The sequence below is a fragment of the Chamaea fasciata genome, unplaced genomic scaffold (assembly GCF_029207755.1).
Source record: "Chamaea fasciata isolate MVZ Bird 193981 ecotype frontalis unplaced genomic scaffold, bChaFas1.0.hap1 SCAF_5, whole genome shotgun sequence".
In the NCBI taxonomy this organism is placed as follows: Eukaryota; Metazoa; Chordata; class Aves; order Passeriformes; family Sylviidae; genus Chamaea; species Chamaea fasciata.
Genome location: NW_027094090.1, coordinates 10,609,276 through 10,635,505, shown reverse-complemented (window position 1 = coordinate 10,635,505; position 26,230 = coordinate 10,609,276). Strand labels below are relative to the sequence as shown.

General features: G+C 39.9%; 1 protein-coding gene and 1 long non-coding RNA gene across 9 annotated transcripts in view; both read left to right on the top strand.

Moving 5' to 3' along the window:
- CD36 (CD36 molecule (CD36 blood group)) overlaps positions 1 to 7,414 on the top strand; it is a 34,888-nt gene extending 27,474 nt beyond the window's left edge. For all 8 annotated transcript variants that reach the window (XM_066182796.1, XM_066182791.1, XM_066182798.1 and 5 more), the window contains exons 9-14: positions 676 to 863; positions 1,669 to 1,787; positions 3,079 to 3,152; positions 3,849 to 3,903; positions 4,111 to 4,275; positions 4,985 to 7,414. In XM_066182796.1, coding sequence (XP_066038893.1) covers positions 676 to 863; positions 1,669 to 1,787; positions 3,079 to 3,152; positions 3,849 to 3,903; positions 4,111 to 4,275 — 601 coding nt within the window. In that variant the 3' untranslated portion in view covers positions 4,985 to 7,414. The remainder of the gene's footprint in view (positions 1 to 675; positions 864 to 1,668; positions 1,788 to 3,078; positions 3,153 to 3,848; positions 3,904 to 4,110; positions 4,276 to 4,984) is intronic.
- An 11,697-nt stretch (positions 7,415 to 19,111) lies between these two features.
- On the top strand, positions 19,112 to 20,488 carry LOC136290113 (uncharacterized). The gene is made up of 2 exons (XR_010720971.1): positions 19,112 to 19,176; positions 19,282 to 20,488. It is a non-coding gene; the product is annotated as an uncharacterized lncRNA (long non-coding RNA).
- Positions 20,489 to 26,230: the final 5,742 nt, after the last annotated feature.

Genomic DNA, 26,230 nt, shown 5'->3' with positions numbered 1-26,230 from the left:
AAGGACAATAACAATTGCCCAAAGGTCCTGCTAAAACAGGGTCAGGAACATTTTTTCTGCCATGTTGCAAAACCCTTCTTTTGTTTGGCTGCAATACAAAGTGTTGGTGCCCTGGTTACAATACTGTGTACAAACCATATCTCTGTATCAGCTGATAATGAATTAGCAAAAAGAAGCTTAAGTAGTATTCTGATTCTTATGCAATGGAATAAGGTTATATGCAGGTTTTCTGCATCATAAAGCTTAGATTATCATGAGATCAGCAAAAAACAATGTAAGAGAAGCTCTATATGGATAAGCTGTAGTTCAAAAGCTTTCAAAAAACCTCACGGTGACTGTGGGTGTAGTTGTGTGTAGGGAAAAGAGATCTTGATTCATTAGTTTTGTCTATATTGTTTATTATTAGTATTTGAACTTTAGTGTCTTATTTTGTGTATTGTCATTTTCACCACTGAGTTTCTACATCCTTTAGTGAAGGTATGGAATATTCTGCACTACAGAGGAACACCTCTACAATTCACAAAAAAAAGTGTGGCGGGAGCCTGGACATTGGGTCCCTGGGGGGATTGTTTCTTTTAAGAGAGAGGCAGTTGAGGGGATCCTTCAGGAGCATTGCCACGAATTTAGACTTTTAATCTAAATGTCTGAACCACATTTCTCCTCTTTTGTGATCAGATCAATCTACGGAGTTTTCTACGGCAAGCAGGTTGTGAAGGGAATCACACTGTATCGTTTCACAGTTCCTCGTGAAGCATTTGCGTCACCAACTGAAGTTGAAGACAATTATTGCTTCTGTACAGACAAAGAGATATCAGAGAACTGCACATTAGCTGGAGTCCTGGACATCAGTGCCTGCAAAGCAAGTATGCTGGGGACACAATACTGCCGCACAAGCCATTTAACTGGGGACAAGGCACCTGTCCTGTAGCTGAGGTGTTCCTCTGATACCCAGGATGTTTGTCTGTGAATTCTTCCATGGGTTGCTTGTGAGACCACTGATATTCCTGCAGTCTCATGGCCCAAAATGAGGACTGTGATATTTCTGTGTTTTGCATAGTGCTATGCAAAGTCAGGATACCACAGATTGTGTGTTGAAACTGCAGGAATGTGTGTAGGGAAAGGAAAGGAGGGGCACTGTGTGAAAGCCAGAGATAGTTCTGCACCTTGTGTCTGTGGCAATTCACACACACGGTGGGGGTGGCTGTGTAAACAGTTATATGTATGCACACAGACTACTGGCTCAGTGTGGTGTTGGGAAAATAAATATATACTGAGTCTGAATTTGGTGCAGAGTGAACTGTTAGAGGTCCCTTCAGGCTAAAATAAGTCATGAACATGCGGGAGACACGCTCAGGACACTGCCAGCTCCACAGTGTAGACACAAGACAAGTAGGATTTGTAACTGCAGTTTATTTCACTAGGAAAATTCTCCTCATGACAAAAAATAAATCACAAAAATGCTTAAATTTTGGTTTTTGTTCTGGTTTCAGGATTCTTGGGGTTTTTTGAAGGGGTGGTGGGGTTAGACTATTAACATTTTTATCTGCATTGCACATCTATATAGCAAAACTATGTTTGGAAAATGACCTGTGAAGATGAGTGCCAAAGCAAGGCGTAATGATTCAAGAGAGTTTGTTTTTTGTTTTTGTTGTTTTTTTTTTTCAACAGAAAGACCAGTATACATCTCTCTTCCTCATTTTCTTCATGCAAGTGAATCTATATTGCATAACGTGGAAGGCCTGAGCCCAAATGAAAAGGAACATGAGACATATCTTGACATAGAGCCTGTAAGTCCAAGTATTTAATACTTGTACCTTGGGAAACTTGCAATGCTTATATTTAATAGTAGTAGAGTTGGCCTTTTCCCAGAGGGACAAGCAGAAGATGCAATATTTTCATGCTTGTTTTTCTAAGGTATGCTCTCAAAGTGGTATGGTTTCAGCAGGGGAAATTTAGAGCAGAACTTTGTCTCATTCTGACCTTCAAAGTTTGGAAAATCCGTTTTGATTTTTATTTATTGGGAACATAGGGTTGAATCGATTCTGCAAACCGTGAAGTATGTTGTATCTTTTCTATGATCTTCAGGAACTTTGAGGAAATTATATTCTATGAAATAGAATATATGTTTCCTCTACACTTAATTTTTAAAAACATTTTCTGTAACTAGCCATTTTTGAATAATTACTATCTCAACTGAAACTAAATAAACATAGATGAGTTTATTTCCTATTGCTAGAACTCTGAACAGTCTGATTTAAATAGACCTAGTTTAAGTCTTTGTGACCTGAATTGTCCAGCAGATCTCCCAAAGAGAATGAGGTTTTTTGACTTCTTACAAATTTACCTCTATTTCTGTTTCAGTGATTCAGATCTTTAAGTGTACTTACCAATGTGTTCTGAATTGTATGATGAATTCAAAGGTTCCAAAATTCTATATTGCTCTTATTTTGAACGAAAAGGTAAAATTGATAATTTCTCACTAAAGTTAGTCAGTTAAGCTATGTAACTTCAGTGAGGAGAGATGAAGTTAAATCCTTATTTCACCTTATTTGGAATAAAGATATCAACCAGATTTTCCTAAATATTACACAAAATTTGTAAGAATCACAGCCTGGTTTTTTTTGTGTGTGTGGGAAAGACAGAGAATAGAAGAAAGATATGAAGAAAAGATTTTATCTTTGCATACGTCGGTTTGTCCTGATACAAAATGTTTGTTTTCTGCCCCATGCAAGTTAAATATCCTTCATTTTGAAAAAGAAAATTTAGCTGATTTTTGGTAGAAAAGGAACCAGAAGCATATTTATATGAAGGATGCCATGACTGATTTAGTAGTTTTAAACTTTGTCTTCAGGTTTAGATGTAAATTACAAAAGTAACTATGGTAAAGCCACAAAATTAGAACTTCTATGAGAAATGAGAAACCCTCAGAAACATTACCATTTCATACAAATTAATCCTTCCAAACATAAGGATAAAATAATCCCAAAGTGCTTTTTGACACTGTCCATATTACAGACTTTGGCATCTAACTAAGAAATTTAAATTAATGTTTTGTTGGATTTTTTTCACTGGTTTTAGCTGACTGGTTTTACACTACGATTTGCAAAAAGGCTGCAAGTAAACCTCCTTGTGAGACCTTCATCAAGAATTGAGTAAGTGTTTACTTCTTCATTGTATTTTCAAAGAATTTTTAAGTGGGCTGATTGGTCTATGAGAGCATCAGTAGAAATGTCTTGGAGGAGAAGGAATAAAATACTTCCCCAAAGCTTGTTCAGAGTAAATCTTTCTGAGCAGGACACTGCCTAAGTATTTTAACACACATTTGATTTCCCTACAGAAGTTTACAAGGCAAAAAGTTCTTAAAAATAACATTCTTATAAAACCCAAATGGGGGCTCTGAGGATGAAAAAAAACCCCAAAATGTATTTTCTGTAATAAATTCAATGAGAAAGAGAATTTATGCATTCCCTGTCACTAGACAGTTTTATCACAAGGGTCAGTGGGTCTCTAGCTGGTCTTTTTTTCCTCTTCATTGGCCCAAATGTACATGGAGAAACATGCCTCTGGCATCTTGTACATACGAACGCCACACAGATCTTCAAACCTCTCTGTGTCTGACTGCCCATTTACAGAAGATTAGACAGAAAATGATGGTTGCCTAATATGTCAAATGGCTGTTATTAATTGTAGTTTTGGTTTGGTCTGGGTTTTTTTCACTCCAAAAGTATATTTAAAAGGTACATCTGGAAGCCAGAAATATAGTTAGAAGAGAAGAAAAATGTTTAAGTAGAGAGTGAGCTTATGTAGCAAACTATTAGTAACATGCTGTCTATATTTTCTCATTTCAGTCCTTTAAAAAAAGTTAAAAACCCCTATGTGTTCCCTCTTCTTTGGCTAAATGAGGTTAGTATATTTTCTGTCTATTAATATTCTCTCTTTTGAAACAAACAAACAAAAAAACTACCTAGCTTTTCAGCCTTGGAGCCCTGAAACTGGGTAACTAAACTCATGCTGTGATTCGCATCACACCGAGAGTATATTCTGCAAGTGAAGTCTTGCTTATGTACCTTTCACTGATGTTTTTCTTGTACTGTCTTGCACTTCTAACAGTCTGCTGTTATTGGGGATGAGAAAGCAAAAATGTTCAGAGACAAAATCTCCGGCCGGCTCCAGCTGCTGAACATTGTACAGCTGGGATTGATTATCGCAGGCTCTGTGCTGTTTGTGGCCTTCTTGGGGTCCTACTTCACGTGCAGGTCGAAGAAATTAAAATAAGTAAGTAAGCACTTAACAGCTCAGTCCTCAGCACTGACTTCTCCTCAGGGTTTCAAGAGGTCAGAATCATTGCCTATTTTGCTGTTCTTGGTTTTTTGCATGCTAGAAAATTCAGTAGTCATTCCATAGGAAGTCATCCAGATATTTGGCCTAATATTTTCAAGTTCTCTTCCCACCCTAAATCTTTCAGGATGCTCTTAACTCTGGGGAGGACATCGGGAAAACTACATCAGAAGAACAACCATTTTGTTTGTTATGATTTCTTAAAAATCAACATTTTGTCCAAGACTGTTTAACTGCTTGGAAGTGTCCTCTAGCACTTTTCTGAGATAGAGGCCACACAGCTGCAGATTGCTGTGCTCTTCCCGAACATCCCCATGTCTGAGATGCAGAGAACCTGCTGGAAATGACACTTTCTACTGAGTGCTGGTTTCTCACTGCTTTCTGTCAGTGGTGCATCACTGTAATGCTAGTCTGAGCACCTCCTGGACATACCCAGCCCACAGAGGCAAATACTCTCCCATCAGGGGCAGACTGACCAAGTGGAGGATTAATGTGCTGATATCTGGGGAAGCAAACACATTTTTGGTGTTATTTAAAAGTGCAGAGACACGAACATTATTGTGAAAGGTATGCTATACTAAAGAGGTATTCTTAAGCTGAAGACTTACCTCACCATATGCTGAGTTCTGATTTTATTTCACAACAGGTGAAAATACTTCAGAGGCAGTCGAAGTTTAATTAAAATTTCAGCTAAGCAGCTTGTAAAAATTCAGAGACAAAAGATATGATTCAAGATACAGTCAATGCATGAGCTATGGAATTCAACATGTTTTTCCATTTTGAGAAGACCAGCTTACCAACCCAAATAAGCTGATGTTTTTGAAGGTCCACACTTCTGACATCAATAAAGAGACCACTATGGAAACTACACTATCAAAAGACTTTATTTGAAACTTGTTATGCATTTTAAATTGCATTCAAGCAAACTGAAGTTGAGGTGCAGTTGGATTTTAGTCCACCTTTTGCCATTTATGCAACTTGCTACTCATTTTCTTCTGGATTTGCAAGAAAAATGAAAGCCGCTTGCTGATGTTCCGTCTCTGAGCACAGGCAGGGAATGACAACAATTTGGATCTCATGCTGTGCTCTAGATGCTCTCATTGCAATATTTCTATTCCTTCAAGGAATGGAAGCTGCTGCAACAGAACTGCTCTCTGTCGTCTATTCAGGGATGTGAATTGCATTGAATGTGAAGTATATTATGTAAAGTTACTAACTGTAACATGTGAAGTTTATAAAAGACTCACAAAAATATGTGGTTCATACATTTTGTATGGAGATGGCTCATAGATACACCACAGTAATCCAGATGTTGCTGGACCTCATCAACATTTGGCTCCACAGCTGTTTATTAATCTGAACCACACCCTAACTCCTAACCTGCTCCACTGCTCTTCCTGTTGTCTCCCGTGAGCTTTTATTTCTGGCTCTTGTCTGAACACAAGCCTCTGCACTGCCCTAAGCCCACCTAGCCCAAGGCCTCTCTCAGAGAATGATCTGATAAATCACCTGAGAGGCCAAGAGAAAATATCCCAAAATGCTTCAGAGACAGGAAAGACCGAGATAATGATTTTGATCAAACATCAGAGGGTTACACTTGCTATGGAAGCACATAAATGAAAACAGGTAGCCCCAATTACTTACTGATAAACCATCTGCCACAAGGAAATTTGTGCAACCATTTGGTTAATGAGGTGCATCAGCCTCTAGACAGGTAGCAAACGCTGACATCACCATAAACAGTTGACTTTTTCATTTGATCTGAATGCTGTATTTTATTCTGAGAGTAAACGGGGCAAATACAGAGTGTTGCGGGGTCTCTTATTTTTCCATGGATTCAATAAATTCAGAACAAGAGCCTAAGTTTGGCATTATTTAAGATTTCTTTTTGGATCTTTTATCCCCTTACTTAAGAGCTGCAAAGAAAAAGGGAAATCAAGCATGGTCAGCCTCTCATATCCTGCTGTTTGGAAACAATGCTACAATGGACTTTAAACCAGAAAGGTTCATCTTGCTAATAAAGGACAATATCTTTGTCTGAGCATCTCTAGTAAGGTGTTTTACTTTTGGAAATAAAGGGAAAATCCAACTGACTGTAATGCTGGTGTTTTATTCCATTGTTCCCTGTGGACAAAGTTTTGTAGCTGTCAGTAGGGCTGATGAGTCACAGAAAGCCCAAGACATTACTCTTGAAGGTGAGGTCTGTGAGGTACATGGCTGCACTCACTTTCTAGCTGTGAGCTGGAACTGCCAGCTCCCAGAGCAGCTGGTGTGACACTGGAGGGGAGGGCTGCTCTCAGTCCCTGTATTTGGTTCCTCATGCTGCTGGCTAGTCAGTGAAAAACGCCTTTCTCTGATTTCCACATTGTTGCTGGTGTCATTCGTGATGCTGTGTTTCTGTATTAGTCTGGGGACAATTTGACACAACTGAAGCCATCCCTAGAGTCCTATGGACTGGTCAAAAAAGTATGAGGACAACGAAAGCCATTAAGCCTCATCTCTGAGATAAACACAGTTCTGCTGTGGTTCAAGATCTGACACCAACTTTTTATCATAAAATGTCTTTTGTGTCAGATCTAACATGAAAGGAGCAACAGCAGCACTCCTGTAGTTTTTGATTCACTAACATTTCAGCTTCATTTTACTTGACCTCAAGTACATTGTCAGTAAGTTAATGTGTGCTTTACTAGTGTTGTTTAGTGTTATGTGGTGCTCCAGCAACAATGATCCAGCAAGTCAGGCCATGATTTTAAATGTCTCAGGGCCAAATTTTATTTGGACAGAATGATGTTTGTCTATATGCATAATCTCATTGATTTCAATGCAGGTTTGGGCTTTTAAACTATGTCCAGAACCTAGACTGCACTTGAACTATAATTTGTAGTTACTTTATCCAAAGCATGTTACAGTAATTGTTAATTCATGATACTAAGGCTAAAGTTAAGTATTTACATTTGTTCAAACAGTGCGGGGTAAACTTTCATTAGAAACAAATATGAATAAAATAAAGCTCAAGTCTTTTTTCTGATATCCTTATGTTTAATTGTAAATAAAGCCTTCTGTGTTGAACAATGAAGTTCTTGTGTCTCTTTTCTTGGGATTTGGGGTACGTTTTATTTTTCTAGAAATTGATTTTATAAATAGATGAATAACTGAGGCTACGGCTAACCTTGTTAAATCATTTTACTCTGGCACACCACAGTGTCCTAGAGGGGCATGTTGCTGTGTGATACATTAGAAATATCACTGGCATGCAACATTTATTGTCTCTGTTGGTCAGAACCCAGTGCTAATAACACCAACGTTGTTCATTCAATCCCCGTGCGGGCAATTCACTCAAGAGCTGGATTTGATGATCCGTGTGGGTCCCTTCCACTTCAGAATATTCTGGTTCTGTGATTTATGTTCTGGATCACAAAAAGGAGAAGACTTTGTGGAACAAGGTAAGCACCAGTATGTCTAAACTGAAGAATTACTAAAACAAACTCAGGAAGCCAAGCTCAGAGAGAGACCTGTTTTCAAATCCCTTGAACTGGATGTTTTGGCAGGTGTCAGCACATCCAGCTGCACAGCACAACACTGTTTCCTGGCTCTGCTGGCCCAGCAGGTTGGGTGGGAGGCAAGACTGGCTATGCTCATGCCTCCACATTCCCCATCCACCCCAGATCCTGATGTGTGAAAATTGCTGGTCAATTTGAGTGTTGGATCTGACCAAAGATCTAGCAGCCCACACACTTACACCCAAGAGCAGGTGTGCCAGCTCTTGATCTCTAACTGTAATTATGCATTCAAAGCATATGTTGAAACCTGTTCTTCCCACCTAGCCTACCACTGTCTGTTAAGGTTATATAAACATGTTACTATACCCTGAAAAAAAAAAAATAATGTTTTTTATGTTCTTTTAACTGTGGGAGTAGGGAAGGGCTTGTTTTATTCACAGGTGTACACATCAGCATAATAAAAATAAAAAAAAAACCACCCCTTCATAACTAATAAAATATGCTTACAGCTTCTCTTTTTTTCTCAGTAGCCATGTAAAAACAGAAGCTTCTCTTTTTTTCTCAGTAGCCATGTAAAAACAGAAACCAGAAAGACAAATGACTTGCACATACCAAATGCAATCTGCATTGGTAAATAAATTGGAAAATAAATGCTATCCATTTTCCATTCCCTGTTCCCTCTTTGCCTATCACTTGGCCCTGATGGTCTGTGGTTTCACCCTGTCCCAGTAGTACCCTAAGCAGGAAGGGATTTACAGCCCACTCAGGCAACACCAGGCTGGGACTTCCCTCAGTTCTATTTCGTCAGAAGAGAAACCAAATGCTTTGCAGCAGGCGCCACCCAAAGGGCATTCGGGTTTTCACAAGTTCTCTGGCTTCACCTCAGCATAGGCAGTCGAAAATTATGATGGTTATAATTAAGTTTTGCTACCTCTGCCAGTTAAAATCACCAGATACAATTACAACACCTTTAAAGCAGTGCAACAAAAAGTCCATCATAAGCGTTTGCTAGATGACAGATTGTTGAATGCAGCTGTAAGACAAATTTTAATGACCATTAATATTCTGGAGTGTTTTACTAAGACCAGGGTTTCCTTTAAGTTCTATGAATTGTTTTTTTTACAAAATGCATGATTGATATAAATAGACCCACCCAAAGTTTCCAGGACTCTACTTGCCCAACATCCCTTGTGTAACACCAAGGATGTGTGGACAAAGCAGGAATAACATGGAGTTCTGTGCATGCTCTTTCATGTGACTTAGATTTGCAATTTTAACTTTACCAAAATACCTGTGTGTAGGACTAGGAAAGTCACATTTTTGCCCTTACTTTGCCCTCGTAATTTTTCCAACTGCAAAGCCCCATGTGAATGTTTCTGAAGTTAAATTTCCTGATTGATACTTTCATGATAGGAGCTAAACCCAGCAGCAGAGGGTAAAAGCCTACTGGAGGTCCAGGTTCTCCTGGGAACTGACATTTCTTGTGGTTTTTTTTTTTACCAGAAATGTGGAAGCATTTCCTTTTCTCTGCATTCAGTGCACAGGTGTAACTATCTTTATACTGGTCAAATACTTGGTCTGTTTTGTAAAATCAGAAGTTACCACTACAATGAATGTACCCCCTCCACAAACACACACTGTGTTATGGCAGGATCTGCATTTTATTCTGCAGTCTTGACAAGCTCAGCCTGGTTGTCTTCTGCAGGAAGAAATGAAGAACACTATTGACATTCACAGAGTAACACTGACAGAAAAGAAGAAGGTAACCAGAAACCACTAATTATTTCCATTTTTCCTATGAGGAGTGGGAATGCATTAAGAAAGAACTTCTGGCAAAGCATAGACTTTAATTCAATGACAAGTCAGTGCAGTTAATAGCTTAATTCAGGAAATCTATTCCAGTAGACATTTAATCTTCCAGGAAAAGGCTTCCCTGAGCACCCAGGAGCATTACATGCTTTGCTGAATGGAGGTACATACCTGTCATCTTGGTACAATCCTGAACAAATCTAATAGACTTACATGATTTTTCTAGCAGTAAGAATAAGTTAATGGCTAGAGGTATCAGCCAGAATGTGGAATATGCGCCTTCCAAAAGCTTCCATTTGGATTACCCTAACTCAGATGAAGAATATGCTATGGTTGAGGCTATTCCTTCACATGAAGCTAAAGTCCTAGAGGTAGATGACATTTAATCCATAAAGACAAAGGAGATTTTTGCTTTGTTTGGATACTGGTTGAGAGATAAAGGACTCATTTTGCTAGTTTTAATTCTTACTGGGTTAGAATCAGAAGTAGTCAAAAACCTAGGACCTGAAACTCTTGATCTTCCTTTTTATCTTGGTGCAGAACCTCTTAACACAAGGGCTAAATGCATCTTCTCCTCAAGGAAGGAGAAAGGTGGATCAGTTTTTTGGAGTTCAGATGATCTATTTCAGAACAGCAGATTTTATGAATCCAGGTGAAAAGCCAGATTTTACCCTGTTTTACCTGGACCCCTTTCTGGAGCCAAGCATCCCCTAGGCATTGGAGCATCAACTATCGAAACCTTAAAGAGCTTCTGTTTAAGGCTGCTTTCACCCCAAAGGGGGTGTTCTGCCTGGAATTCCTGAGTGAAGAGGCTGGTGGTCCCTGAAGTTTTACACAAAAATAAAGAAAGGCAAATATACACAGACAGTTTATCATGGCAGCGCCTCATGCCACTGGGAAAACCTTCAAGAGTGTATTTAACTGAAATTCATCTGGTTAGAGAGTCCTGCAAGCCTGACTTCACAGCTTCAGGAACATGAATGGTTAACAGCCCTAGCTGTGGTGGTAGAGGTTAGATCATACCACATCAAAGCCTCCAAGATAGCAAATGAAAACCATTATTCCATAATGTCTAATATGTCATTATTCACTAAAAGCTGAAATTTGAATTTTGTTAACATTCACACAAAGGATTGAGACAGAACAAGGAAAACAGACACCAGTTTAAACCATTCATGAGTGGTTCCACCTTGAATTAGTACATTTGACTTAGTGTTTCAATCTCTCTAATGCAGCACACAGAGGAGATAATTTAGGCAACTATCTCTGATCAATCAGATCTGACATACATGTTACATAGTTTTATGAGTGTTTAAATTTTTGACAAGTGGTTAAATTCACCTATTTGGTCATCAACTCTAAGATATGAGAAGTTCTCAGTATTGCACAAAGGATGATGAAATACGTTTACAGGCACAAAGATGTATTTGTGCTGTCCATGGCTCATGCTATACAGAAACTGTAGCAGCAACTCTTCTGAAACAAAACTGAAAGTATAGGAGGTGGTGGGACTACAAGAAATGACAGGCTCCCTTCAGATTAATATCTTTTTCAGGACATCTTTTCCATTAAAGCACTGCCTGTAAATACTCTTTCCCAGGTAACTGCAGTTACACCTTATCTTGCTATTGTGCCATTGCTTTCCCTCCCACATTGTGCTAAAAGGGCTGGCTGAGATGTGTTTCAGTCTGGAACAGATTTTGCAGCTCTAATTGATGGCTGAGCCTTGTGTGTGTACATTACTGGGAAAAACTAATTGTCTCTTTCAGCGACTCATCTACTGTGCTCTACTTTCTCCCTAATATATGGCTTTAAAGCAAAAAATATGAAGTGGGTAATGAAATGTAGAGGTAGGGAAGAATAAAGGGCATCTCACATGGCGATGGGAATGACTTGTGACAAAACCCAACTGAACAGCCATATCAGTGATTCTTGAGTACCTCTTTGCAAAATAATGGGCATAAGGGCACTCTGGAAGACTAGGATAGGGAGAACAGCTGCAGATGCAGGTAGGGATGTGTAGGCTTATAGCTATAAAGTGAAAGGCAAGGTGAAGGGCTTCACAAGAAGAACTAGAAAGTTGATCACAGCAAGCCTTGGGCACTGCACCGGTTGGGACACCATGAACCATATATCACTGGTGAGTTTGCAGCCCACCAGCCCCAAACTGCTCACTACTGATAATTTACCAAGCGTGGGTGTGTACCTAATATGTGCAAACCAACCAGGGAAAGCAGGAATGCTCAGAGCAGTCTCAGTTGCCTACCCATATAAATGCAATAAATCTCAAGACAATTCATTTTTTATTAGTATCTGGTTTAGGAGGTCAGGGGTCTCCCATCAAGTCCATATCATACCACTTGTCACTCATGGATACCTCAAATATTCCTCAAAACTTCCTGTGAGAAGTCTTGCTAGATAATTTTACAGTCTTTTTCTATACCTGCATTTTTCAGGACTGGCCTTTTGAACAAAGCTATTGAGCTGAAAACCAGGCAGAAACAGAGGTCATGAGTGAAGGAGGCCACAGAAGTCATGTAGGTTAGTCACTGGGACTGTATGTCTCACTTTGGCAGAATCCCTCTGAGAAAACTGGCCTTGCCTATCCTCATCTCAGACCCCCAATCCTCCCTTGATGAGCAGCCAAGTTACGTTATACCTGGTATGGGACCAGGTATTTAAAATTTAAATCCTCTACCATTCCTTATTCACACCTTATCCCTTTCATGGTACCTCCCATGAACCTCGTTCTGAGCAGAAGAAATGAGTTGCAAGAATATCCAACTAAATAATTCAGGAGCAGTTTTCGATTAATTTCTCTCGCTAATCTCTTCTAAGTTTTATTTTGCTTTTTCACAGTCACTTCTTGGATATTTCAAAACAGTGTTTCAGAAGAAATGCTCTCTTGCAGCCTGAGACCCTGAATATCATGATTAGATACAAAAAGGTGTATTTTACAGTTTTGAAAACATTGAGTATTTTTTCCCCCAGGTCCGACAGAGCAAGTTGGCTACAAGATGGACCCACTGCTGGCCAAGGCCCAACCCATGAGCAAGAGTGGTAGTGCCTCTAGGATAACACAGTAAAGAAGGGGGGAAAGTTACTGCACAGGACCAATTGCAGCTGGAGAGGTGAGTGAGAATATCTGCGAGAAACAGCCCTGCAGGCACCAGGTGAGTGCAGGAGGAGGGGCAGGAGGTGCTCCAGGTGCCAGAGCAGATTCTCCTGCAGCCCCTGGGGCAGCCCCTGGTGAAGGAGCTGTGCCTCTGCAGCCCAGGGAGCTCCATGGGAGAGCAGAGAGCCACCTGCAGTGTAGAACCCAAGCTGGAGCACATGGATGCCCAAAGGAGGCTGTGACATTGTGGGAAGCCCACAGCGGAGCAGGTTTGCTGGCAGGACCTGTGGCCCTGTGCCAGGCTGTAGCATTGTGTTCCTGAAGGACTTCAGCCCACAGAAGGGATACATGCTGGAATAGCTCATGAAGAGCTGTAGAAGTTCTGCTGGGGTAGCTCATGAAGGACATATTATAGAGCCCTTACTATACCATCACTTTGGGAGATGGGAAGGACCCACATTGGAGAACTTTGTAGAGGACTGTCTCCCATGGGATGGAGCCCACCCTGGAGCAGGAGAAGACTGAGGATTCCTTCCCCTAAGGAAGAAGAGGCAGCAAGGCAATGTGTGAGGAACTGACCACAACCTCCACTCCCTGTCCCCCTGTGCCACTTGCAGGATGGAAGCAGAGAGTTGGGAATAAAGTTACGGTGTGTATGAGGGAAGGGGTGGGGGCCGGGTAGTTCTAAGATTTGGGTTTATTTCTGATTTCCTTACTCTGATATAATTGGTAACACATTAAACTTGTTTCCCCAAGTTAGGTTTGTTTTGCCCAGGACAGTAACTGGTGACTGATCTCTCCCTGTCCTTACCTTGACCCTTGAGCCTTTCATTCTATTTCCTCTTCCCTGCCCAGCTGGGGAGGGCAGGGGTAGACTGGCATTGGTAAGCATCTGATGTCCATGCAGCAAAGCCTGGGAATGTCACAGACCAGCAGAAGTGGCAGAGACCAATGTTTTACAACGCTCTGAGTCACGGTCACAGTGTAGGAGTAATGTGCAAACTGTGGAGCACTCCCAAAGGCAAACAGTGAAAAATTTTGAATGTAAAATGAGAGTCCCATATTTGCATTCTATTTTTGAGCAAATACTAAGATGAAGGAGGAAACACTGTGCAAGGGACACCTGCAGCTTTTCCTTTCTGTGTTTACAGGGAGGGGGCACTGAGAACTCTTCCCTGCATACTTCTGCACCCAGGAAAGGAAAATAAAAGAGCTGGGAGTTTCAAATTTCTCCTGCTGTGTCCTCACAAAATTGATTCGTGCTCCTTTAGAAAAAGAAAGAAGGAGACTGGGTCGTTCTACTAAGACTTCCTTTCTGCCACTGCATAATGAGCATCCAAACAAACATTTCTGAAGCCTCTGCTTCTTTTTCCATTTTTTTGGTGCTAGAATCTCAACTTCCCGGCTTCACCATGCAGTCTCAGTGATGTTCACTAGATGGCAATGCAATATCTAGGCAGCTCCAAACTCTCCAAATATCCTGAAAAATCCTGTCCAGAACAGCTCACCCTGCACCGGGTTTTGGGTGGATACACTTTGGGTGTGTTGAGCCTTCAGCTGAGGACCCTTTTATTTCACATTAATCCAGAGCATAAAAAAATATGCATCACATCACCACCTCACACAGTGTGGATAGTTGCAGCATTTCCACTTGAAGCACATATTATAGAGCCCTTACTGTACCATCACTTTTCCTCCTTTTCTTCAGCCAAAAAACTCACCTGCTATGATTTTCCCTGCTTCCTGGGGCTATAAGGACACCTGACCATGATCACAAGCATTTCATCTCAGTTTTGCTAGAAATGCTGTCATGTCTAGAAATGGCTCTGTATGGATTTATGCAATTTTGTATTTAAGATATTTTCTTAAATATGGATACAATATCCCTCTTAGATATTCTGTAATCTGTTGTAAATCAAGGCTCTAACCATTAAATGATGTATTGCCTTTACTGAAGGACGTTTGGTTGCAGAGAAAGAAGGTTATATTTCTATTTTTTGTGTATGGGAAGAACAAATATATTTACCAAAAAGAAAAAAAAAAAAAGGAAAATGGCTAGATAGCGATAGACTGGGAAAATATATGACAACCATATGCAGTTAATAAGATGCCCATGATCTCAGTCATGAATGTCTGGAATAAAAAACAAACAAACAAACAAACAAAAACCATCCAAACAAAAAAAAAAAACAAACAAAAAAAAAAAAAAAAAAAAACAAAAAACAAAAAAAAACAAACAAAAAAACCCAACCCCAAACCCATGTACATTTCGAACTTGACTTTTAGCCTGCCTTCAAAAATACGTCAACAGAATGTTCTGTAGGGCTTTCAGAGCAAGGGGTCTATGAGCCGTTTCTGACCCTCACTGTCAAATTAATAGTTAAAGCCCTGGTGAGAAGCAACACCTCAGCAAGCTGGATATGTCTAGTTGAAATTATGTTCTATTATGTATTATTCACCTATGTCCATTATATATGGAAGTAATGTATGTATTTATCCTTCTTTGTGTATTAGTTTAACCTAACATATATGTAGTTCACAGAGTTATGGACATAGGATAGCAGTCTCCTTTACTTAGAAAATCAAATTTAATTAAAATTTTTATGTATTTAGGTAACAAAATTATTTAAAATATAAAAGTTTTTTTGAGAAGAATATTGAAAGTATTGCTCAAAATTTATTAAGACAATTTTAATATATTTATTTCAAAGAATTTTTTAGTTTTGATACAATTCAGAGCAAATATGAGAAATTTTGAGTCCTCCCTGAAATTCAATCACATTAGAATTGAAGATATCATCAAACAAGGAAAAATAAGTTTTTGTTGTGTTTAACCACCTTGATTTCCAGAACTTATTTTTTGTGGATGTGTGGATACGTAAATCTGTTTGTGATTTTTACATATAATTACTGACACAAAGAGAAATGTTGGAGTCTCTGCTTGAGAAATCATGGGCTCATACCAGTGAGATGACATCCTAATATCCAGGTGAAACTACTTGTAACACTCAAAAGATCCTTTAAATGATGGCATATCAGTTTATTTTTCAAAAGTGAATAGCTTGAATTATATGGTCAGAGAGTCAGAAGATGAGTCTAAGTAATTTTGCAGAGAAATAAGGACCAAGATGTTACATCAGAAGTTCTCTGTGCTGCTAAACAGACAAGGTGCCAAATGCTGGGCTTCTTCTGATTTCCTTCTCTGACTGTAATTGCAACATCCATATGTGGCTATCCTAAAGTTATGGTTTCTGTTGACTGCCCTACAACTGATATGAGGAGCATATTCAATGTGTGACCACTTGTCACTCTGTGTCATGGAGGTTTCTGGTGACAATTTTAGGATGAGAATTTAATACTAAATTTTACTGTAATCTGGTATAAAATTTCTCTTATGGCCTTTTCATATATATATGTAATTACCATATTGGTCTTTTAATAAATTTTAAACAATAAACCTCTACCTTTGACTACTAACTGAAATTTTGTTTGGCACACCTGCCTTTCACTGAAGAAAAAATGTACTTTAAATATCTTTTACCCATACAAGCTGAACTTGGCACAGAGATAATCCTGTGGGGACCTGGTACCAACCACAGTGAAGGTTTTTATGTTGTTGTGCTTTAAAAGATTTATAAACTTGTATCTGTTATCCAAAGTAGCTCCAGAAATGAGCTTTGCATCAAGTCTTCTTGATGGAAGCTCAGCACATGGCAGTTTATCTCACTGATGAAGACTAAACCCTCATGCTGGGTGCCTGGATGGCAGGGAGAGCATTTCCAGGTCTGAGGACTTGCTGGAAGTGTTTTAAAATGGCAGATTTACAACATGCATTAAACTTTCTCCATTATTGGCTTTGCCAGAGGAGATTTCATAGGCAGCTGCCATTGTATGAATTCATCTCTAGCTGCTGGCTCCCAAGGGAGCGTACACAGCTGCTGATGTACAAAATACTCTTTTGCTACTTGTGTCCCATCACTCTGCTTCCTCCAGCCCTCAGCAGTGGCTGCCATGGGATCCTCCAGCCAAGCATTGACAACCAGCAAAAAAAGCCATGCTGTGAAGCAGAAGTCACTGCACACATGACATCACTACTGCATGCCCCCATAAACAAGAACAAAAAGTAGAATTGCTTCACCTTGTCAAGGCTGGACTTCTCCATCACACCATCTGTAAACACACTCATGACATCCTGTGCTACATCACACTCTCCTCAGCCATTTCTTCTCTTGATAACCACCCATTGCTTTGATGATGACTCCAGCTCCCTGCGCAAACTTACTGGGGTCCCCAAAGAATCAGGGGTGGAATTTTAAAGTCAGATGGAAATGAGACAAAAGAAACTCATTTGGGAAGATGAAATGTATCATGTCCCTTTAATTAGCTGTGGTCTCACACTCTTGAGCAATTCACTGTCATAAATAAACAAAATTAAACTGATTGAATAGGGGGAAATATGCATAAGCATGTTTTTGGTCATGATCTATATTTTCCCTGCATAATGCAGCCCCACACACAAGACTGATAACGTCTTTAAATTCCCACCGGCCCGTCTGCTTAAAGAAACCTTGGTTTCAGTGAAAATATGTGTGTCCAGGGCTTTCCCACATGGGGTATTAGGGATTTATTCGGTGTGTGCCAACAGTTTAGTCAGAGCATGGGGGGACATTTCAGCACAGAGCACTGCAGAGTCTGAAACAGGCAGCCTCGTGCTGGCAGTCTGATTGCAAAAGGCACAGGCATTTCCCAGTGTCATCAATTTCTGAACATTACAGGATTAAGAAGAGGATTGGAAGAGTCATAGGTTTTTTGGCAGGACTAAAATGTTTTGTAACTGTGCTAACAAAGGATAAAAACCCTTTACACCTTTCCCAGGCCATGGTCCCTGCTCTTGGTGGCTGCAGGTGGGACAGAGAGGAACATCCCTTGGGCAGCAGTTCAGTCTTCTGCAGGTTAAACCTCCACAGGCAGGGCATTCACACCCGAATGACCACAGAGATCCAACCACTGCAGCACTGCTCACATTTATGACTCCTAATAATTTCAATGGATCTTAAACAACAGTTAGTCAGTTACCCCTGGACCTCGGGCCCAAGGCTCAGGTTGCTTTGATTGTATTGAGCCATGAAAATGTGAGCCTAGGACAGTGGATCATAATCCCTGCAGACCCAATCCAAAGAGCCTCTGAGGAGTATAAACCAAACCTACCTACAATGGATGCCATTTAAACATGAATGCATGGCAAATGAGACATGAACTTCTGCACATGATGACCTACTCTGCCTTCGAGTAAATGGCTCACCGCAGGTTCCAAAAAGCCAATGGAAATTTTTCCTTTAGTGCAGTCAGTGTCAGTTCAAGACATTTGGCCTTAAGGACAGGTTTCTTGCAAATGAAAATTCATCCACTTTGTCTTGTTTCTGAGCTCAGAGGTTGTGCTGCAAATGAGAAGATATGAAAGCAGCAGAAGGTATGAAAGAAGAAATTAGCAAAGCTCCAAATAATGACTCCCAGGAAAAGATGTTGGTCTTTCTTTTATGCAATTTTCTACTGAAAGTCAGTGGTTTGTAATCAAAAGTTAATAAATGTGCCAGCTTTAAGCATCTGGAGAAATCATAGTCCAAAATAAATTGTATGCTTTATGTATTGTTTAGCTCTGGTGTGGTCACTTGATTCCTGAGGAATGAACACATTCTGTGTATGTAGGACAAACTCTTCACCCTAAGAATGCAATCTAGCAAACACCAGCTGTCTAGGGTTTTAGCCAACAGAACAGGAGAAAAATAATAATAATAATAAGCTAGAAAGCTGTATTTACAGCTGCATTAACACTTAATAACATGAATTTCTTTCAGACTCAAGAACAAAACTGACCTTTAAGAGTAGCAAACTTGGAATATAAATGCAAAACACGGCCTGATTCTGAAAGCTCTGATAGAAAGCAGGTTTTATTCTTGCAGTGCTTGTCAAACCTAGGACTTGGAACCACAAAGCTCTTTGCTTGCAGAACATTTCCAGGCAGACAATAAATCTGCCTGCTTTGTGCAGTTTGATATGACAGCATGGCTCGTGCAATTCTTTTAAGCAATGAAAATACGCCCTACACTGCAAGATTGTGTCACAGATAAAGGAGATCCCTCTTGCATTGTTTTTCTTTTTCACAAGGATGCTAAGGGTATTGACATGCTCCAGGCTCATGCACATATGGTCACTTATTGATTGATTCTGTAGATCCAGTTACAGCAAATGGCATTATATGCTCTCCTCCCTAATTACTTAATGAAATCCCCTTGGGCTGCAACAATTTCCATATCAAAGTGGGTGGTTCATGCATAAATATAATGACTGGAGCTGAAGCAATTCTTTTAAAAGCAGTGGCATAAGGCCAAAGGCCATTTCCTACAATTAAATTAGGTAATTTAAAATCAAGTTTGATCAGGTGCTGTGGTCGCAGAGGTGTGCTGGATAGTCTGAGTTACTTTTCAAAATGGGCATAAAGTTTCTGTATCTCTTCTGCAGCAGTGGTCTGGAAGCTGGATAAGGTGGAGGGAGCAGTTCCTGGAAGCAGACCCCCAGAAACAGAGAGAGGTCAGAGATGGTTCACGTGTATCTGCCAGGCAACTTAGCTATCCCTGCAGCCTTTCAGCTGTCCTGCCCTGTGACTCCTGCCTCTTCCCTGCTTCGCTGACCTAGAAGAAGGCCATCATTTGTGTATCTGATCAGGGCCAAGAAAAGGGGACAGGCCTGGGACTGTCACAGTGCAATAGGAAAGAAGTAGCTCCACTCACAGTATTTTCTGTGTTTAGGGCTGCCCAGAACTAGAGAGAAAGTTTTGGGTGTCATCTTGGAATTAATCTTTTGTGTTGATCATGGGACCTGTCTTCAGGAGAACTGTCTCTTCAATATGCTGCATCTCTCTCTCTGGATGCCTAAATCACTTCTCCCATTTGACTTACTTTCTGGTCACAATCAGCTGAGTATCATCTGCCCACAGGTGAGCACAGCAGCCACCTGAGCTCTTAGTTTTGATGTCTTCCACAGCAGATATCATTGTGATTAAAAAGTATGAAGCTGTAGCTGCTCTCAGATTATGTACAAGCCCAGACAAACACACCCAGAGGAAAAATCCTCTCTTCCTCCCATTTCAGTCACAGGTCATGGCCTAACTCAAATGCCAATTGCTCCCTAACCAGAAGAGATTTGATTTGCTTCTCTCAACCAGTTTGAGATCAGCTTACTTGATGCATCTCTAAGAAGTGGTATCTAAGTATCTCGTGCTGCTCTTGTTTGGCTTTGCATGGAGAAAAAAAGAAAGGAAAAAAAGAGACCTCACAAGCCTCAAGTAGCACACTGTTCAGGACTGTCACCTGACAGACAAACCAACACTGTTCTCTTCCAGCATTTAAACCTCCCTCTTGTTCTGATTGCACTGAAATCCAGCCCAGAGCTTCCTTCTAGTTCATACTACAGAGAGCAGCCCAACGTTGTGGCCTGAGACTTGCTCAACACCATTTGCTCAGGAAGAAGGACTGACAGCAGAAAACCCTGAATGAATGAACCAATGAGATCTACATTCATGTGACATGTTCTTCTGCAATAATTTGAAACTTACTCTTGCAGAATGTGTGTTAATGTTCATTTGAATGCCCTTTGACCTCATCGAGGTGTTGTTTTCCTCAGTGTGTTGGGCAATAAACAGCTGTATCAATATTACCTTAACAGAAAAGTGTTTTCTCTGAGTCACTTCTTTTTTTGTGTGTTTTCTTCAGTACATGGGTTGCAAAACAGATCTCTTTGTAAATTCCGATTTAAAACTGGAGGTGAAAGGGAACCTGCTTCTATTTTACCAACATGGAACTGTATCCATGGCAATGGCTGAGCTGTGGTCAGCTTGCTCATGTCCCTGGAAATCACTGTGCAGCAGTAGGATGCTCCTGAAGGCTTTACAGCAGTGAACTGGCACACACCAGCAAAGATCCAAACCATTTTCCCAAGGTTAGTTATAAAATATCAACAATTGTTTGCTTAAAAGCAGAATGTGAGGACTGCATAGTTATACATAGTGTTTATTTGCTATGACTAATTTTTCACCAGCTTGAACCCATTTTTTATCTTTGTGGAAAGGCAGTGTAGGGTCAGTGGTGATAAGAGAAGCTGAAAATACTGGAAGTTAAATGTCCTTTGAGACTTGCATTTTTATTTCAGCTGTTGCTGTGTGTGTGTAGCTGTCTACAGACCAGAGAGTGAGATCTGGAATGACATCCTCATTTTGAACTGCAACCAATTTTCTGACCAGCCAAATGAAAATACAAATTCAGGCTGTGCTCAACTGTGTCTGCAGCTCTACCATATTAATTAAATTACGTGCTTCTTTAAGTCAGTGGACACAAGTAAGTTACAGGCAAACAAGCAAAGAAAACACAGAATCACCCTGCAAAGACAGAGAGATCAAGGGTCAAGATTTGTGGCAGCAAGAAAAAATTCAGCTGCACGACTGGTAGAAATTCCTTTATTAAGGAAGACAAACCTTCAGAGATACAAAGCCCTAGTACATGGCCAAGTAGCTGTTACCTATGGCAATGGAAGGGATTTTTAAATTTACATTTAAAAAATTTCATCCTTAAACCCAAATCGCTATTTAGTTAGCAGTGCACTGTTAATGGTGTCTAGTCCAGGACTGAACTGTAGAACTAGCTCATTTTACAATTTTTAAGTGTGGAGGCACATTGTAAACCCAAGTTTTAAGTAGTCTCTGATCAACAGTAAGAAGAATGTGAGCCATATGCTCGTTAATGTAATGCAGTGTGTTCTAGCACCATCTAGCCAACTTTAAAGGCAACTTCAAGGCAGCAAACAAGTCCCAGCTGCCACAATCCATCACTGGCAGTAATGGTGTTGCTGGAGCTGATGGACTAAACAGCACAGTCACAGGAGAGTCAGGGTCACAGATTCATCCACATGTCTCCATTTGGTTTAGGACTGCACTCACTCCTGGAAAAATGTGGTTCTTCCTACAAGGGAGAACATCCAATGAAGAAACTCCTTAGCAACCTTACTAATCACCCAGAGTAGAGGAAATAATCCAGGGCTTTGGGGTGTGGAGATGATGGAGAGGAATAAAATTATCACACTTTTGACAGAGATTTGTCAAATAAAATCAGTGTCAGAGTGTATATTAATTTCTACATAATGCCAGAATGTGTAGGAGATTATTTAATTCTAATTTTGTGGTTTGATTTTTTCTTAATGTTTACTGAAACCATTTTTCTCCTTTTTCTTTTTTTTTTTTTTTTTAATGTGTATTCTGAATATTTTTCTCATTACTGTGTGTTTGCAATAATCTAAATTTGTATATGGTAACTATGGCCATAGTAACCTAAAATAAATAACACTGAAAATAAATGTTCTTCTCAGTGATTTGGAATGAATTTATGAAGAGAGTTTATAGATCACCCTTGACCAGGTGGTGAGAAAGATTTCCAATTCAGAAGACCCTGGACACAGGAAAGGAGACTGAGCATGGTTCTTAGAAAGATAAATCCCACAGGCCTTGTTCAGCCCTTACCCATCCAAGCTGAGTAACCTCAGCAGGAGTTTTCACTAGGAGCCTGGCTCCTAGTGAAAGAACTGAGAAAGGGACTACATTGGACTGGGCTGCAATTTAAAAAGTCTTCAAGGAAATACTTGCTGGATCTTTCCTAGAATCTGTGGATAGGAATTGCTAGATAGTGAATGTATTAGCCAAGGAGTTTACGACATTGTTTTAGACTCAGGGTATTTTAGCATGAACTTCTTTCACTTAAATTCTGCGTCTTTCATGAATTATGCATTTTCTATTTTTTTTTCCAGTAGCTAAATTTCAAGTTGAAAGTGTATTTCACCTTGTTTAGTGAAATAGGTGCGCAGCATGCTGTGAACATTTAAGAAAGTATTCTCCCATCTTAGAGCTGAAAAAGGTTAATGCCAAGAATTATTTGCAAATCAGAATTCCTGGTTGCTGCATGTGCCCTTCTTTGGGATGCTGGTATGACCCAACTCTTTGTGCAACTTAGTGCTCTGTCCTCATAGAGGGACTTAAAATAATGGCCTAGACCCAATGGGTGCTTTGCAAAATTCAGCTGATGAAAAGCAGCTGTGAATTGACTTAATCAACTAGTTAAATGGTGTTTATGACTGTCTCAGCTTTCTGGGACAGCACAGAGTAGCTGGAGAAAATCGAAGGAGAGGCCCAGAGCTGCCAGTCTGCGGCAAAGGAAGGGGGACTGCACCATTTCCTTCTCTTCCTGCACTGACAAGTAAGGCAAAATCTGGTGTAAACAGGGCTGGGGGGATGCAGCATCTGGCGTGGCATGACACTGTCTGCCACACTCAGCTTTGCCTTCACAGCCAGGAACAGCTCAGTCAACAGCAGTTACTTCAGAGGTTTCCCTCAGAGGGAGATTTATTCTTGGCACCCCAACCTGAGTGCTCTCAAAGCAGGAAGGCTTGTACCATTTCCAAGATATCTGCTGGCTGAATTTACAGTTGGCTGGAGGATACAGGGGAAGTTTCTGTTCAGCTTATATGGTTTTCGCCATCGTGTCGTTAGCTCCTTTCAAAATAACAGCTTGCCTTCTTGACAGGAATGAATAAACCAGCAAGGCAATTCTTTCTTTGTTAATCTCTAGCTGGTCTCCAGCAACACTAGAAAATGAACTGTCTCTAACTCCATTTGGGGCTCCTTGGCCTGTGTGTACTGCACCACAACAGCCCGTCTGCAGGGAGATGACTAGGATTCTGCAGAGGGCCAGGTGGTTACCAAATGGCACCAAACATTATTCCTTGCTTCTGGAGCCCTGGTTAGCTCAGCAGGCATGGTATTCTCTGCTTTAACCATTTCTTCACAGCTCACACATTTCTAGGTGGAAGGCACAGCACAGGACAGATCCATGCATAGGAAAAACCCATATATGGGTAAGTATCATTAATCTTTCTAATCCTTAGAAAACCAGCAAAGGGAAGAAAACTTGTAAGCTTCTTTTTATCCCATATATGTGAAGGAAGCACGTGGCAAATTATTATATTTATTGCTGTAATAATAAAAGTGATCATTCTCTTCTGTGGCAAAAGCCTTTACCCCTCTGAAGAACACAGTTGTAGAAAGAATTTTTGTGCTCACTGCTTTGTATGGCTTGGACTTATTATTTTCATTATTAACCTGAGTTACAAAATAAATTCTCCTACAGGTAATTTAACTGAAAGTGTTTAAGACTGGCAATCTGACAAATGGATTTGTATAATATAATCTATTGGTATTTCTAATCTCTATCTTTTACTCTACCTCAAGTTCCCCAAAACAAAGTCCACCAGCTAGGATACTTGTAGTGTCAGGTATGGAATAAACAACAATCTGCAATGTGAATGGGGTGCTGAAAATAATAGAACAAAATATTATTTTAATGTTTCTTGAGTGTGAACACATACATGTAGCTAGTAGTTTAGCTCCAATCCTTGTTCTTAAGCTCAAAGGCTACAAACACCTTGGAGGTGTTTTATAATTTTTATATTTTGTTTGTTGACACTACAAAACAAAGAAACTTGATGAAACAAAGTGCAGCATCTTTTGAAGATTATAATAGGTAAAATATTTCAGAGTACTGGTGTGAAAAGGGGTTATAATGAAAAGAGTTAAAGTGAAACTATTGGCATGATTGCAGCTGAGGAAAGGAAAAGGAATAAAGAAGAGTCCATACAGAGAAGGAGGAGTAGAACCCTGGAGGAATAAGAGCTTCTGAAAGAGGAAATGGCTTAATTTTTAACCAAAATTAAGGGGGCATAAAAGCTCTTCAAAGGGCTCAACCAGAATCTCATTGAGCGCAGCAAAAGGACCTTAGTCTTGGTTGAACTTAAACCTATTGGAAAGTTGGGCTTTCAAGGCTAATAAAAGAATGATATTTTTTATCATGTAACAACATGCAGCAGTGAGGAAATCTTCACAGTTTTCATGTAAGGACTATGGCATATTACATTGTTCTGTTTATATCTGGGGTCCTGTCCTTCTCTCTGTGCCATTTTCAGAAAAGCCTTACAAATATTACAAGTTTTTTCCAAATACTGAATCAAATAAAGAAATTTCTTAGGCAGATATCATAGACAAAACTGTATGTAATACAGCTTTTACTGAGGTTTAATTATACAAAAAGCCTGAAAGGATCCCCTGGACATCATGCCTTAAGTTGTCAACTTGAAAAAAAGTATTAACTGCATGGCTCTTAGGGGCGTTTGAAATGCAGACAGAAGAGCAGATACTGGAAAAACGACTACTGCAAAGAGCCAAGGAACAGCAACTATCCAAAGGGTTGTGAACCCAAGGTTAAGCAAATGCATTTTTCCTGTTCCTTCCCCACACTGCATGTTGCTGTACAAGTTAGAAAACAATTCTTTTTATCAACTCTCATTTACCATAGACAACAGTAATGGCTATTTTTAAATTTGTCTTTTTTTTCCCCTAAAATCCTTTGGAAAAAAATATGTGGCTCTATAAAATGTTGGATATGTTGAAATCCTTTGGCCTAAATTGTCTTGAATGTGGAGCTCAGCAAACATACAGGTTCATTTATAAGGCCGGCATATGAGGCTGTTCATTTATCAGGCATTCAAATCAGGAATAATGAAGCTGATAGAGTGCTAAGAATACACAAATGCTGTTTGCTTTGTAAAGCTGTATATGGAATTCAATAATGAATCCTGGGATACAGGACAGTCTATCACTGTAGAGTAATTATTTGTTGACTGCTGAGCCAGCTGAGTTGAATTTGCTTCTTGGAGTGCTCAGAATGCCAAAGCATCTTTAAATCTCAGTCTTAAGTTTAGATTAGACATGTTAAATGAGAGAACATTTTTTATTACTTACACTGTGCTAGTCTCCTAATGCTAAAAGGAAATTCTTGTTGAGATGGTACAGAACAAGGTAAGTTGGAAAGGAGGGTGAATATAGAAGAGCTTTTGTTGAATTATTACTTGTCTTTAAAGTGCTCTCAGAGATGGTAATGGCAATACCCACAAGCTGTTGATGTCTTGGGACTGTGAGGACTGATTCTGCCCATGTGGAAACAGAAGGGGACACACATTAATGTAAAGAAAGGTAAATACTGCATGGAAAGAAAAGCTCCTCTGTATGCAGGTAGCTCTATGTATGCATGTATATCTGGGACCTGAATTTGGTAAGTATCTGAGTGTAGCTGTACTTGGGCTCATAGCACATGAAGTCACTCGAGGTGCAAGAGGAGGGCTCAGAAAGCCACTTGCAGTGCAAAGGATAAGGAAGCACTGTCTCCTGAGACCTCGTCCGTTCCTTTAGGCAAAAGCCACAATGCCACAACCTGTTTGTTTTTTTTTTATGGCCTGCATAACAGAATTATATCTGCTGACTTCATTCTGGAGGCAACAATTAATTCCAGAGGCAACAATAATCTGGTAGCACTGGGAG